Source organism: Parus major, chromosome 2, assembly GCF_001522545.3.
Source record: "Parus major isolate Abel chromosome 2, Parus_major1.1, whole genome shotgun sequence".
NCBI classification, from domain to species: Eukaryota; Metazoa; Chordata; class Aves; order Passeriformes; family Paridae; genus Parus; species Parus major.
Window position 1 is genome coordinate 66,766,147 of NC_031769.1, and position 14,691 is coordinate 66,780,837.

General features: G+C 45.2%; 1 protein-coding gene across 1 annotated transcript in view; it reads left to right on the forward strand.

The window, feature by feature from the left end:
* LOC107215877 (tubulin beta-1 chain-like) overlaps positions 1-14,609 on the forward strand; it is a 16,653-nt gene extending 2,044 nt beyond the window's left edge. Inside the window, exons 4-8 of the mRNA XM_015652233.2 lie at positions 31-392; positions 11,645-11,975; positions 12,629-12,737; positions 13,009-13,119; positions 13,335-14,609. Coding sequence (XP_015507719.1) covers positions 31-392; positions 11,645-11,975; positions 12,629-12,737; positions 13,009-13,119; positions 13,335-14,395 — 1,974 coding nt within the window. The 3' untranslated portion in view covers positions 14,396-14,609. The remainder of the gene's footprint in view (positions 1-30; positions 393-11,644; positions 11,976-12,628; positions 12,738-13,008; positions 13,120-13,334) is intronic.
* Positions 14,610-14,691: the final 82 nt, after the last annotated feature.

Below are 14,691 nucleotides of genomic sequence, written 5' to 3' on the forward strand. Positions count from 1 at the left end.
GCCATCTTCCGGGGCCGCATGTCCATGAAGGAGGTGGACGAGCAGATGCTCAACGTGCAGAACAAGAACAGCAGCTACTTTGTGGAGTGGATCCCCAACAACGTGAAGACGGCCGTCTGCGACATCCCCCCGCGCGGCCTCAAGATGTCGGCCACCTTCATCGGCAACAGCACGGCCATCCAGGAGCTCTTCAAGAGGATCTCGGAGCAGTTCACGGCCATGTTCCGGCGCAAGGCTTTCTTGCACTGGTACACCGGCGAGGGCATGGATGAAATGGAGTTCACGGAGGCCGAGAGCAACATGAACGACCTGGTCTCTGAATACCAGCAATACCAGGATGCCACTGCTGATGAGCAGGGGGAGTTCGAAGAGGAGGGAGAGGAGGATGAGGCGTAAAGTTGAGATGGGTAGGAGTTAAGTATAGTCTGAGCAGGCAAGTATTCATTGAGAGAAGGAATCTGTGCAGTTGTGCTGAAGCATGCATTTTTTAATTTGGTGCTCTCCACTGTTGCTTCTGTCAGCAGTTTTGTATCCTTGACTGTCCAATGTAACAGTAGTTGCAAAATACTTCAGAGTCTTCTGTTGAAATGGTTAACTTCTCAAACATAAAGGCTTTTTGTGTCCTAAACTGTCTCCTCTACTTTTTTTTCTCTCTAGATTAAGCAAGTAATTCTTGTGTAGTTTTCTGTGGCTTCATTTCTCGGTTTATTCCTCAATCTCAGTGAAAGGTTAAGCTCAATAAAATAAGAATTCTCAGGCTGTGAATTTAGCAACATATGGAAACTGTAGTAGCTCAGCTGAAGATGCCAAGTGATTTATGGTAACTCCTGTGTTTAACAGCTTAGCTAATTGTTGCGGCAAAACCTGCTTTAGCTGATAAAATCAAGATACTGCACTTGTGCAGTTCCTCTTCATGGGTATACATGGTAGAGAGGTCAGAGAGAGAAGGTATTGAATTCCACATTACAGGCTGTCAAAACTGATTTGACAGGATAGCTGCAGGCTTCCCTACTGCCATTCAGCAGCTTATTTAACTTGTTCCAGGGACTATAGCACAGGCATATGGGTGGCTGACTGTAATTTGACTTGATGCTGAGCTTGCTTATCCTCCCCTCAACTCTCCTCTCTAAATACAAAAATTCCATGAAGAGAAGCTCGGGTCTGTACTAGCAGGGAACTTGAGAGCTCAGGTAAAAACCCAAGCTTTTTCTCTTCAGGAGAGAAGATAATTTGGTTTTCCCACAAATAGCTGTTAACCTGCCCTTAACTGTAAAGTGATTGATTCTACAGGGCAATCAATTTCCTTTAGGAGATATGAGGTAATGAGATATGGGCAAATTTCTAGGCTCAAAAGGCTGTCCAGAGCATACCATACAATCTTAGTGACCTGTAGATACCCTGACAATAGCTGTCTCCGAGTTACATGTTTACAGGGCAATTGTTTACTCCTGGTCCCTGCAGGAGATGGACCTCTACCCAGGCAGGGAGAGCAGTGCAGCTCCACCCTGCTGTGCATCTTTGCAAAGGTAAGTGTTGTTTCTTTATAGTGAGAGAGGTGGGATGGATGTTTCTATGTTCTTATAGGATGCAAGGACCCTGAATGAATCTACAATGTTGTTAATTGTAGTTAGCAGAGTTTCATAGGTCATAATTTTACAAAGCAAGAGTGAAATCCCTGGTGGAATTTAGCAGTTACCCAATAAGTAAGCTTAGTCCTTAGTTCGTCCAAAAAACCACTTAGGGGAGTGGCCCTGCCCTAAAAAAAATGTGTTGCTAAGAGAACTGCTACCAATGCTACAATTACTGCAGTCCTTACTGCTCTGAAAGAGCTGGTATTCATATGTGTGCAGCCTCTATTGTGATCCTTTACTGAAATGCTTGCAAGGCATTACTGGAATAAAGAATTAAAAGGGAGCTGCTGTGCATAACTAATATCTTGCCTGTTTCGAGTCCTCTGCCTGTGGACGCTGCTCTGAATGTACACTGTTCTTTGCTGATGGGCCTAGCTACACTGGTGTGTGCAGGACATCAGGCACTTGCTAAAAGCTTCTCTCATCTCTAGGTTTGGTTTCTGGTGTACAGAGGAGTGAGAAGCTCTTAAACTGTCTGGACTGTCAGTAAACAAATGCAGCTGTGTATACCCACAACAGTACTTGCATTTCTTAACACTTGAACGGTTCTAGGATTAAACATTAGACAAATTGAGGTTATTTTAGTAACTGAGTTAATACATGCTGCCTCAGGCCCTTAGGTTATTTCCTTAGGGGAAATAAAACACTGTATCTGGTTGCCACAGTAACCTTGCCTTGAAATTACCTAGGTAGATTGCACTTGAAACTGTTGGTCCTATAGCTCTGGGTCTGCATAGCAATCTAAACAGTGTCACTGAAAGAGGAGACCTTGGTCTTTGATAGTAAGGATCTTCCTTTCAGCTGTGACACTGTAGCAGGTTTCACTAGTTTTCAGCATGTCTAGCATCTAATTCTTGGTGTAATTACACTCTGTCTCTAGCTAATCCTTAAATATAGCTGCCCAAGTGACACATTTCACTACAGCTCTTACTAGAAAGTAGGACACCATCCTACATGGCTTGCTGTTATTTGTAGTCTGACTTTTTTTTTGTTTTAGAGGAAGAAAACCCAGAAATAGAAATACTCTAGAAAGAAGCATGTCCTTTCATAAATCCTACGTGTCTTGTCAGTCATAATCATTAAAAAAAAAATTAAAAATCACACCATAATTTCTGTAGGAGTTGAGAAATAAAAAAAAAAGATACTGAAAGATTTCAAGGGAAGGTTCAAAGCTTGGTAGGAACAGTAAGTCAAATATAAAGGAGGTTGAGTCTCATCCTGGCCCTGGGACTGAAGTACCTATTTTTGTCTATCTTTGATCTTCAGCTTTATTAGTATTGCCCAGGAGACCTTTCATTATAAAAACTGGAGCTGACTGCTATATGCCAAACAACAAAGGGGTATCTTCACAGGTCTTTGTGGTTGCAGTTTTTCTGTTTCACAAAGAAAGCAGAATCACCGGAAATATTTTAGATTGGGTTATCTGACTACCTTAACCTCTCCTGGATGTAGATTTATATTTGTCCATGTAATGAACAACATGTTTAGGGCTGAAGGTCTTGCATGAGGCATTCTGTTTGGAAGAAATGGGGACAGAAAATACAAAATTAGTGGTCTGCAGATTAGGCCACTTTTAATGGCTGATTTGTGTTGAGATATAAGTTAATAATATAAAACAATCTATTTTCATTTCAATAGATCTGTTGTGGCCTGAAGGGAAGCATTCTCCTCTGTTGACAATTAGAGCTGATGGTGTTGGGGAAGGGAACAATATATTTATTTATTTTTTTAAAATTCCCTTTGTTAAATGTGTGGAACTTTTAAGCATGTTAGTAGAGTGTCTTGACCAAGGCAAACAACCAGTGCTTGACTGCTGTTAAGTGCAAGAGGGTAAAGATAAATAAGGTTGTAAAAGCAATGAGGTAGCATGCAGGTTTAATTTAAATAGAAATGGCATGAGTTGCAGTAGCACAGGGATGTCCTCTTTCCTAATTTCTCTTCCCTGTTTATTTCTCAAACATCAGTCTAAGCCATTGTGGTGTGTTGTGGAAATATAATCCAGTATGTGGCCTGATATTTCAAAACTCTTAATGAGATTGTAAACTGACATCTGTTTTCCAACAGATGTTTTCCAGTCTTTCAAGTGGCAGCAATAATGATTCTCCTCTTCCCAAGATATATTAAGTGCCTATTTAAATCAGAAATCGGGTTGCATTCAGCATACAATGATCCTGGTGATGTGACAGTCTAAGAATCAAACCTGAGGCTCATCCTGTTGACAGGTGTATTCTTTTAGAAGCTGAGGTGAAGAACAGAGTAAGCCAACAGAGTAAGCCAATAGGATTTATAACATGAAGAAAGAAGAAAATCCAGATGTTTGTGTCTCCTGTCCAGTGAATGCCCTGCAAAAATAGGGCAAACCCCTAATCTTTAGCTCAAAGGTGCCGTGCTAGTCAGTTCTGTACGTGCAAGTTCTATGAGCTTAAAGAAGCAGTGATGAGCTGACAGAGTCCTTATGAAATAGTGCTGCAATGCACTACTGCAGAGCACAGCTCTGGTGCCCAGAGCATACCTGGCAAAGTGGTGTGAGAGGGACAAGTTTTCTTGTCTCACTTGAAAAAGTTGGGGCCCATAACAATGCTCCCTGCATCTTTTGTTTGTCCTTTGTCCTGTAATCTCCACAGCCAAGTTATGTGTAAGATCAGGATGAAACCCAGTAATGGCATTCAGTAGGACAAGTTTCATGATTGTTCCACTGAAGTCACTTTCCAAACACCCTCCTCTCTCCCACCTAAAAGAACCTGAACCCAACCCCCCATATCTCATTGTTTTATTGCTTTTTTTTTTTTTTTTTTTTTAAAGAAAGGCTGTTAATCTATATTAGATTCTGCCTCACAGTGGGAGGTGCTTTAACTAATGCTTTCTGTTTAATGAAGCCTAATATTTTTGTTTGCTATAGCTATGAGGAGCAAAAATCTTCTCTGGAGAAATCATGTGAGTATTCCCTATTATTTGATACACAATTTTTCTCCCAAAGGATGTTATTCTACTTTTCCTCTCCACATTAAAGCGTAATGAACAAATACTTCTAGGGACTGTTCAGAAGTGGCAGCCTGCACACGAGTTATAGGTAACATTATTCCTTCAAGCCTGTTCATTATAGGGAAGGCACTGTTTTTTGTTTACAAATCATCCCCTTCTCAATCTTCCCATTTGTTTTTTCAGCTGCTTCTACATTTCCACAGAACAAAGCTTTTGATGCTTTATATGTGGCTGGGGTAATCTGAGTAAGGTTATTTTCCCCCCCACTCTCCTTTCTTCAGCTAAAAATAAACCTCTACAGAAAAGGAGCCAAATATATGTGAATATGTGTTTGTGTGACTAAAAAAAAATAAAATATTGAGAATATTTCACCTTCCAATCTAAAATCCATTCATACTAAGCACCTGCCTTTTGATACATCACTAATCACCTGTCCTGGTCTGTTTGTTAATTATTAAAATGGGAAAGACCAGACTGTTTGTTCTCAGCTACTCCCATTTGATTGTGTCTTTTCTTCAGCTTGCTTACAAGAAAATTCAAAATGGAAGCATTTGGTCACAGGAAAGTGCCTCAGGACATGATGCATTTTGGAAAAAGACATTTCTTGGCCCTGAGTCTCCTGGACACTCGTCCAGCTGGAGCCCTCTGAGCATTGGAAACCAAGGCAGAGGGAGGGTGTGGGGGACACTGTGAAAGCCTGCCCATCTCCAAATATTCTGCCTGCAAAGGACATAGTGCAGGTGATAAATCCTCTCCCCAAGAAGTTTAACAAGAACTGAACTGTTTTCCTGCTCCTAACTTTGCTCCTATTTTAAGTATTTTATTTGTGAATCTGCCAGAAAGAAAAATTGTGTTGTGTCTCTTTGAAGTGTGTGTATAAGAAGGCTATCTATTTACAGTATCTAGCTAAAAAAGAAATAATTTAAGAGTAGGTCATTGCTTCCTCCCCAGTCAAAGTCATTTTTCCCTTACGGGCAGAATTCCACTTGTAGGGGAAGAAATCAAGTTAGCTCTGTTAAATTCTTGTTTATTAACATTTGGTTCTTGTAGTGTAGAGATTTTCCAACTGGTCTCAATTCATCCATATGTCATCCTTAATAATCAGGTTATTTTTCTCACTTGGCTTCCTTAGAAAGCTTAAGGCATAGTGGTTTTTTTGGTGGCTTTTGTTTGTTTGGTTTTTGGGGTTTTTTTTCCTCCTTTCTGGCAAGAATGCCTTTATCATTGGAAAAAAAAGTTAATATTTCAGTTTAAGCACAAGTGTGAAAAAAAACCCACACTTGCTCCAGAGGATGAGGTGGCTACCCTGGCAGAGGTTGTGTGCTTATTCAGTAAAAGGTTCTGTGTTGTTTTGCAGTGAAAAATGTTTCCACATTTTCCATGAATGCAATAGAAAGATACTGCCTGCCTCCATAGTGAATAATTAAACAGGGGTTTCAAGCAGAATTCAAATGGTCTCACAACAAGCTTTACAAACACTTAATGAAATTCAGGCACAGACTTCTTACAGCATGCTTCTCTGCATCCAGCATACTGCTGGTTTTATAATTAATAAATTGATTGTGTAGCTATTTTTTGAAATTTCAGCTAAGAAATTTCCAGCTCCACCCTAGCAGGCAGGGATTAGATTAAGCAAGGCTGATTTTGTGTCCTCCAGCTGCTAAAAAGGATGGTCCTATTCCCTTTGCCCCACTTCAGGTGTTACCTTTGTGTTATTTCCTCTACCAGCTCCAGAGCATGTCTGACCCTTTCACCAGCCTTTTCCTCTTCCTTAACTCCACAGATAAGGACAGAAAACTGAGGGGGTGGAAGGTTTTTCTTCAATTAGGTGGTGTGCCAGAGGGGAGAGCTTGTGCAAAGAAGGAGGGAAATGTGGGCAGCTGGAAGCAGGAGAGAGCAAAACAAGGTATTGGGTTGATTCAGCCACCTAGTGCAACATCACCCTGAACTCTCCTGCAGAGAACCCAGACAATTTTAAACAATGTACACTGAATCACACCACAAACTACCGCGTCTCTTAGCAGACCTCACAAGATGTAGTTCAGAGTTTGCCCAGCATCAGTTTGAGTTACAAGTAACTATCGGATTGCAAGAAAGCAAGAAGCTAAGGAACAAAAGAAACAGTAACTAGCAGATCAAAGTCTCTATCTCTGCCTTGTTCTTGATGACGTGAAGGAAATGAACTGCCCTGGAAAACATGATATCAGTGTTTCATTTATTTTGATGCTGGAATCTTAGTCAGGACCCAGTTTGTAAGGACATCAGATGTATTTCATCTACTGAGCAATCTTAAAAGGCAAATGCAGCCTGGATGGGGGCAGGAGCCATCTGGCTGCTAACCCATCACATCTGGTGTGCCAAGAGGAAATAATGAGAGGCTGCATTGTTTTGCTTTTCTTCTCAGTAAATCACTGCCTGATGATGATCACCACATTTTTCCCTTTTTGGAATAGTTTTGTGACATGTGATCGTGTTTATTATGGTAACTTTGGAAGCCAGAGAAGTGGGGTTCTGTTTGCTGTGTCCTGTACAAGCACATTCACAGAAATGCCTGACTCAGAGGCTATAATCTAAATTCACAAGAGGAACCATATGGTGTGGAAGAAATGTTAGATTCATCAAGAAACAGTTCTCCCCTCTAAAGGTGCATGGGTTATTTTAAAATTGACAGCATCCCAAATTGCTCTGTAATGTGATTTTCAGTCACACGCTTATCCTCTCTCCTCTTTTGTTCTTGGTCAAACACAGAGACCCTCAGGTATAATAAACACAAGTTTTGAGGGCTCTATAATGAAACTGCTTTTGCTTATTCATATAAACGTGCTCAGTATTTAATAGCTTCTAATGCCTGCAGTGAGTTGTAATATTAAAATAAAAATAGATTTCCCTTTAAGGTATTTTATTACTAGTATTAAAATTGCTTTCACAATTATTCCATCCTCTTGCTGGCAGAATATTCTTCTATCTTAATGCATATTGCGAATGATTAAGCATCATGTTCCAAAGGTGACCTCATCAGGTGGGAATGTCATAGTTACCAGGTAGAAGGCAAACAATGATGTAATGAACAGAGCCGGCTCATTTGAGTACCAACAGAAAGACTCAAAAAGCCTGAGCACCACATGATATCACCCCTCACAAATGACTGAGAATAAAGCCGTGGGCAGACATTTTGTGCACTTGAGAAGCTTTCCTATTTGTACATTTGTGATTCTTCCTCAAACAATGGGAAATCACAGACAGACATGAAAATATTGTGGGATCCCTGTTGCCTCCCTTGAGCATCCATCGCCAGGCTCCACCGTTGCCTTGGAAACTGGGTAGGCAGGGCTTGATGCAGGCAAGGGAGGAGGCTGTGGCAGAGTTTTGACTGCCGAGGGGCCCATGGGTGTTCCTGGGCACATGTCCTGCCTTTCTATGAACGGGAGAATTTAGGCTTTCATTTGCAATTCTGACAACTTAGAATTTATAGAGCTACGTTAAAAAAAAACCAAAAAAAAAACCAAAAAGAAAACCCCCAAAAAACCAATAGGGAGCACCCATATCTATTTAAGTATCCTTGTTGGCTAAGATTTGTTTAAGTGTTTGCCATAATGAAAGGTTCTGAATTGACATTCAAGTAGTTGACATTTAGTTCGATTCACTGTGTGTTCATGGATGTTCAGCATTGCTGAACATATGAAGGAACTCGTACACATAAACATGTACTTCCCTTTAGGTACTCAGAATAAAACCTGGAGCTACATCCCCACCCTGAAAAACACAGTGGGGATCTATGAAGAGACCAGTATTACAGTATCTTATTTTCCTAATTTCTGAGTTTCTTAATAAAAGCTCAGAATTCTCAGTGGAATAACTTTAAAGGAGGTCATTGTGTGCATGTGGGAAGACAACATCTCCGGGAGTGTTCAGGTGTCTTCAAGATAAGATTCATAATGCTTCAAGCTGGAATATTCTGGCACCCAAAAAGCTCTTCAGTGTCAGTGGATCCCTCAGAGATGCAGTTGTGTTGCAGTTCTACCAGTAGTTAGAAGATGTAACTGCCTGCTGCTGCCCAAAGGAGTGGGTTATGCCTAGAGCAAGTACAAATGTATATGTAGAAGTGGTGTGAACAATAACAAAGGCTGCCTGTGATTAAGTGTTGCTGAAATATGTCAAAGGAAAATACTGACGACAGCTGGGATATAAAGAGCACAAACTCCTAAAGAATTTGGTGAAAAGATCTCAGTGCCAGCACAGCCCTGGATACTTTGTGATTGCAAAAGCCACATGGAATAGCACCACACTTAATTCCCTGTGTTGCAAAGCTCAAGCCAATCTGTGCTCATGACATTTCACAGCAGCTGAGGTTTCTGTACTAGGCAAAAAAATGAGCTACAGTTGATAAGAAAGTCAATTCACTGGAGCAAACTGAGAGGCACTTTTGAAAATACAGCCAAAGCACTTTTTCAAGGTCACAGCAGCCAAATTCCAAATTCCAGGCAAAGATATGGTACTTCTTTAGCCACTAGTATTTCCTGATGTTGATTAAAAAAAAAAAAAAAAAAAAAAAAAAAAAAAAAAAAAAAAAAAAGAGACTGGTGACATTATGCATTGATTTATATTGTGTTAAGCATGGCTAACCTGAGTATCATGTAAACAATTCTGATCATTCTGACTTTATTCTTGATAGTGATAATGATTTCCCACACCAATTATTACCTCACCTTTGCAAAAATCTTCTTGTTTTGAAGGTGTTATAACACCTATTGCAATATAATGTTATAATGTAGTGTGAAACTGAGATTAATAAACTGCCAGTCTGGTGTTGCTGATTACACACAGCCTCCCACTCCTCTCTTTCATACAACCACACAATTGTGGTGGTTGGACAGAACCTCTGGGATTATCTAGTCTAGTCCTTTACTTTGCCTGACAAGGTTAGCTAGAACAGGCTAATCAGAGTTGTCCCCCCTTAGGGTTTTGACTGTCTCTGAGACTGGACACACCACAGTCTCTCTGGGCAACCTGTATTGGAGCAAAGCGGGTTTTTTTAATTTTTTTTTTTTTTTTAATGTTCATGTTTCTGTATTTCATTCTGTGTCCACTGCCCCTCTTCCTGTCACTGCACACCTCTGAGAGGACCTTGGCTCCATCTTTTTTACTGCCTCCTATCAAGTATTTATACACATTGATAAGAATCCTCCAAGCCTTCTCCAGGAAAATTGGTCCCAGCTCTCAGCCATTCCTTGTATGACAGATGCCCCATTTCCTTAACAGCCTTCATAGCCTTTCATTGGACTCACTCCAAAATGCCCACCTCTCTCTCATATTGGGGAACCCAGAATTGGATGTAAAACTTCAGATGTGTCCCACCCCAGCTTATACCCTTCCTTGACCTGCTGGTTACAGTCTTCCTTAAACAAGGATGTTGCTGGACAACCCTTGCTGTTAGGGCACACTGTTCACTCATGTCAACTTAGTGTGCATCAGGATCCCCAGGTCTTTTTTGGCCAAGCTCCTTTCCATCTGGGTGGTCCCCAGCATGTACTAGTTTAGTGGGTTGTTCCTTCCCAGGTGCAGGACTTTGCACTTCCCTTTGTTAAACTGCATGAGGTTCCTATCAGCCTGCTTCTCCAGCCTACTGAGGTCACTCTGGATTGGCAGCCAGCACAACCCCCTGGTGTATCAGTCCCTCCTCCCAGTTCTGTATTGTCAGCAGACCTCATGAGAATGCACTCTCTTGCCATTTAACTCACTAGTGGAGCAGTGGATCAGTCTAATGGCTACTAATGGCCAAGGATCAGTCACTGGAGTACAGCACCAGTGGCTGGCGTCTGAATTTCATGTTGCTGGTGTTAAGCCCTTCAGCTTGGTAGTTCAGCTAGTCTTCACTCCATCTGACTGTCCATTTGTCTAAGCCATACCTCATCAATTGGCCTATGGGGATGTTATAGGAGACAGTTCAAAAGCCTTCACAAAATAAACAATGTTAATTATGCTCAGACTGTTGACACTTGGCAAAGTTTTAGAGTTTGCAGTACCATGCTGTCCCCTTGGAGGTTTAATGTTGTGCTTAAAATGAACTCTCTCCAGTTCGACTATGCTGAACACAAGGTACATTGTTTTGCATCCTCTTTACCAACCTATTCATTGATTTTTGGTGGGCTGTCATCTCACTTCCCTGGTGCTAGTGTACAGCTGTCTTCAACAGGGTGGCCAGTTGGGTGGCCAAGCTATTTTCACTTCTGAAAAAAAATGAGAGCTGTGAATCAAATACTGTTTTACAATCAAGTTCAATAGTTTCTGCACAATCCATTATAGACCATGCTGAAATTTGTTTCAGATGTTCTCCTTGGCAGCAGTGCAGATACAGGTGTGTATCACACTTGATTCAATTATATTCTTGTTGTCCTTGAACTGTGCCTCCTTCCTTGGTCATCCACCATGTACTTATCTCAGTTTTTTTTCTGTGAGAAGTCAGGCAGAGATTCTACTAGCAGGATTCAAAGTTTTCAAAAATGAGGTGTGTCACAGGTGTGTGGTAACACAGACTATGACTTCACTTACAGATAAGAAACATATCCCGTTCCTGTGTGTGTTAAACTGCTATCACTGCTGGATAACTCCCAGAAAAAGCCATTCTTTAGCAGCAGCAGAAAATCTCATGCTAGTCTTTTGTGTTTCTGAAATTAGAACCTCATGTATACACGTTTAGCAGCGATAGCTAAAGCACAGTTTTGTGCTTGAAAGTGGCTATGGGCTCTAACATCACCGCTCTGCTTGTTTCAGGTGCCCAAACTACGGAAAAATTATGCTTGTGCTTCAAACATACTGAAACATGATTAAACAGGCCTGAGCTAGAAATACAGGCTTGAGGGTGCTAATAAAACATAGCAGCATGTGCTTTGCTGCTGTGGCGTAGCGGAGTTGAAAGCAAGGGGACGCGTTCCAACAGGTGTGCAAAGAAGAGTTAGGCGGTTTTGTTTTCTTTTTCACCCCAAGATAAGCCATATCGTATCCGAGTCCAGCCTTTTCCCCGACGGCTAAAGGCGAAGTTCCCCCGGCGCCCCAAGCCAGCGGCGTTTAGCACGCGGAGGGGCGCCCAGCCTGTCTCTCCCGGCCCGGACCCGGACGCGGAGCCCGACCGGGCCATGGAGACAATGCCCGGTCCCGGCCCGCCCCGCGCCCTTCCCGCCGCACGTCACCGGCGGGGCGGGCCGCGGAGCCCCATTTAAGGGGCAGCGAGGGGCGCGGCCGCCGCAGCAGCGAGTGCGGGAGCAGGCGGAGAAGGAGGCGGCAGCAGCAGCTTCAGAGGCCGGCACCATGCGTGAGATCGTGCACATCCAGGCCGGGCAGTGCGGCAACCAGATCGGAGCCAAGGTACGGACGGGCGCGGAAGCGGGGCGCTCCTGCGGGTGGCACCTCGCGGGTGGCGCGCAGCCCGTCCCGAAATGAAAAGCGAGCCGAGGTTTGCTGAGGCGTCGTGGCTCCTGCCCCTGTGTCCCCCGTCCCTGCCGCTCGGAGCTGCCGTGGGGCTGGGTGGGGCAGGGATATGCCCGCGCTCCCGCCCGCCCTTCCCGCAGGCAGCCGCGGCCATCCCGCGCTGCCTCGCCCCTCGGCGGCCACGGCGCCAGCTCCCGAGGGAGGGAACGGGAGGTGCCTCGGTGCCACTGAACGTGTGCAGGTGTTGCCATCTTGTAGCGGCTACAGGGTCTTAAGCCAATGCTAGACAATGGGAGGACACCAAACCGATATAGCCAGAGATGGCCACGCTTTGGATACAAGCTACAAAGGAATTAACTTGCACTTCAGTGCTCTGGCTGCTCGTCAGCCTGCTGCTAGTTCAGCTGCTGCGGCCAGCGGAGACCTTGTGCACTGACTCACCTTCCCACCCGGCAGCTGCTCTGACATGCAAGGGAGTGGTCAGGGCCCGGAATGCATGGGCTGCACTGGGAGTGTGTGATTGGCATTGGCCAGCTGTTTCCACTGGCAGTGGAAATGGCTAATTGCCATTTTTCAAAAATTTCCTCTAGTTCTGGGAGGTCATCAGCGATGAGCATGGCATTGATCCCACGGGCAGCTACCATGGGGACAGCGAGCTGCAGCTGGAGAGGATCAACGTCTACTACAATGAAGCTGCTGGTAAGTGCCTGCTTCCTCAGATGGCCTTAAACAAATGGGGTAGGCATGACAGTTCACTGAGGCTGGAAAAATCCCTGAACAAGAGCTGTCATCTGCCACTGACTCCTCTAAGAGACCTTTGTTCTCAGAAAGGCTCTGATAACACGGAAGTCTTGATTGTGACAGGGCCTCTCCAGAGAAATGCAGGGAGGTGGAAGGGAGCACAGCAGGGCTCCTGTGACACTGGCTGCCGACTGTGGGGCTGTGATGCTGCTGCTGGTTCCTCCCACAGGTAACAAGTATGTCCCCCGTGCCATCCTCGTGGACCTGGAACCCGGCACCATGGACTCCGTGCGCTCCGGCCCCTTTGGACAGATCTTCCGTCCCGACAACTTTGTCTTTGGTGAGTGACTGTGGGGTGGAGGAGTTGCCAGAGTAGGAGCTCCTGGCACAGAAAAGACTTGGAGGGAGCGTGCACGTGTCTCTGGGGAACCTGAATCCCCATAGCAGAGTGGGGATGGAAGGGAGGGGAGGAGCCCGTAGGGAAGGGGCAGTGGCATCGTCGGTGCTTGTCCCCGGGACGCTAACGTGGCCCCTGGCTTGTGGTGTGCCCTGTAGGTCAGAGCGGGGCTGGCAACAACTGGGCCAAGGGGCACTACACGGAAGGCGCAGAGCTGGTGGACTCCGTGCTGGACGTGGTGAGGAAGGAGTCGGAGAGCTGTGACTGCCTCCAGGGCTTCCAGTTGACCCACTCGCTGGGCGGAGGCACGGGCTCCGGCATGGGCACCCTCCTGATCAGCAAGATCCGGGAGGAGTACCCCGACCGCATCATGAACACCTTCAGCGTCATGCCCTCGCCCAAGGTGTCGGACACGGTGGTGGAGCCCTACAATGCCACCCTCTCTGTGCACCAGCTGGTGGAGAACACGGACGAGACCTACTGCATTGACAACGAGGCCCTGTATGACATTTGCTTCCGCACCCTGAAGCTGACCACTCCCACCTACGGGGACCTCAACCACCTGGTGTCGGCCACCATGAGCGGCGTGACCACCTGCCTTCGCTTCCCTGGCCAGCTGAACGCCGACCTGCGCAAGCTGGCGGTCAACATGGTGCCTTTCCCGCGGCTGCACTTCTTCATGCCGGGCTTCGCCCCGCTGACCAGCCGCGGCAGCCAGCAGTACCGCGCCCTGACGGTGCCCGAGCTGACGCAGCAGATGTTCGACTCCAAGAACATGATGGCCGCCTGCGACCCCCGCCACGGCCGCTACCTGACGGTGGCCGCCATCTTCCGGGGCCGCATGTCCATGAAGGAGGTGGACGAGCAGATGCTCAACGTGCAGAACAAGAACAGCAGCTACTTTGTGGAGTGGATCCCCAACAACGTGAAGACGGCCGTCTGCGACATCCCCCCGCGCGGCCTCAAGATGTCGGCCACCTTCATCGGCAACAGCACGGCCATCCAGGAGCTCTTCAAGAGGATCTCGGAGCAGTTCACGGCCATGTTCCGGCGCAAGGCTTTCTTGCACTGGTACACCGGCGAGGGCATGGATGAAATGGAGTTCACGGAGGCCGAGAGCAACATGAACGACCTGGTCTCTGAATACCAGCAATACCAGGATGCCACTGCTGATGAGCAGGGGGAGTTCGAAGAGGAGGGAGAGGAGGATGAGGCTTAAGCTGCCTGGTATCAAAGGAGCTTCTGTAAGCAGGCATGCATCTGAATGACTTCTGATAGTGGTGGTGAAGCATGTTTTCTAGAAACTATGTACCCAATTATCCTCTCAGCTTTTGTGACTTTGCCAGATTTCTCAATGTAACAGTTCTGAATCCTAATTCTTACAATGTTTTTTTGTCGTTTAATATTAAGAGCACATAAAGGCATGTATTCAAGATCATGGTTTCTGTCTTTCTTAATACCTGTATTGGACAAAGAACAGCTGTTCAGCCTAGGTGGCAACAAGTAAGTTTCAAG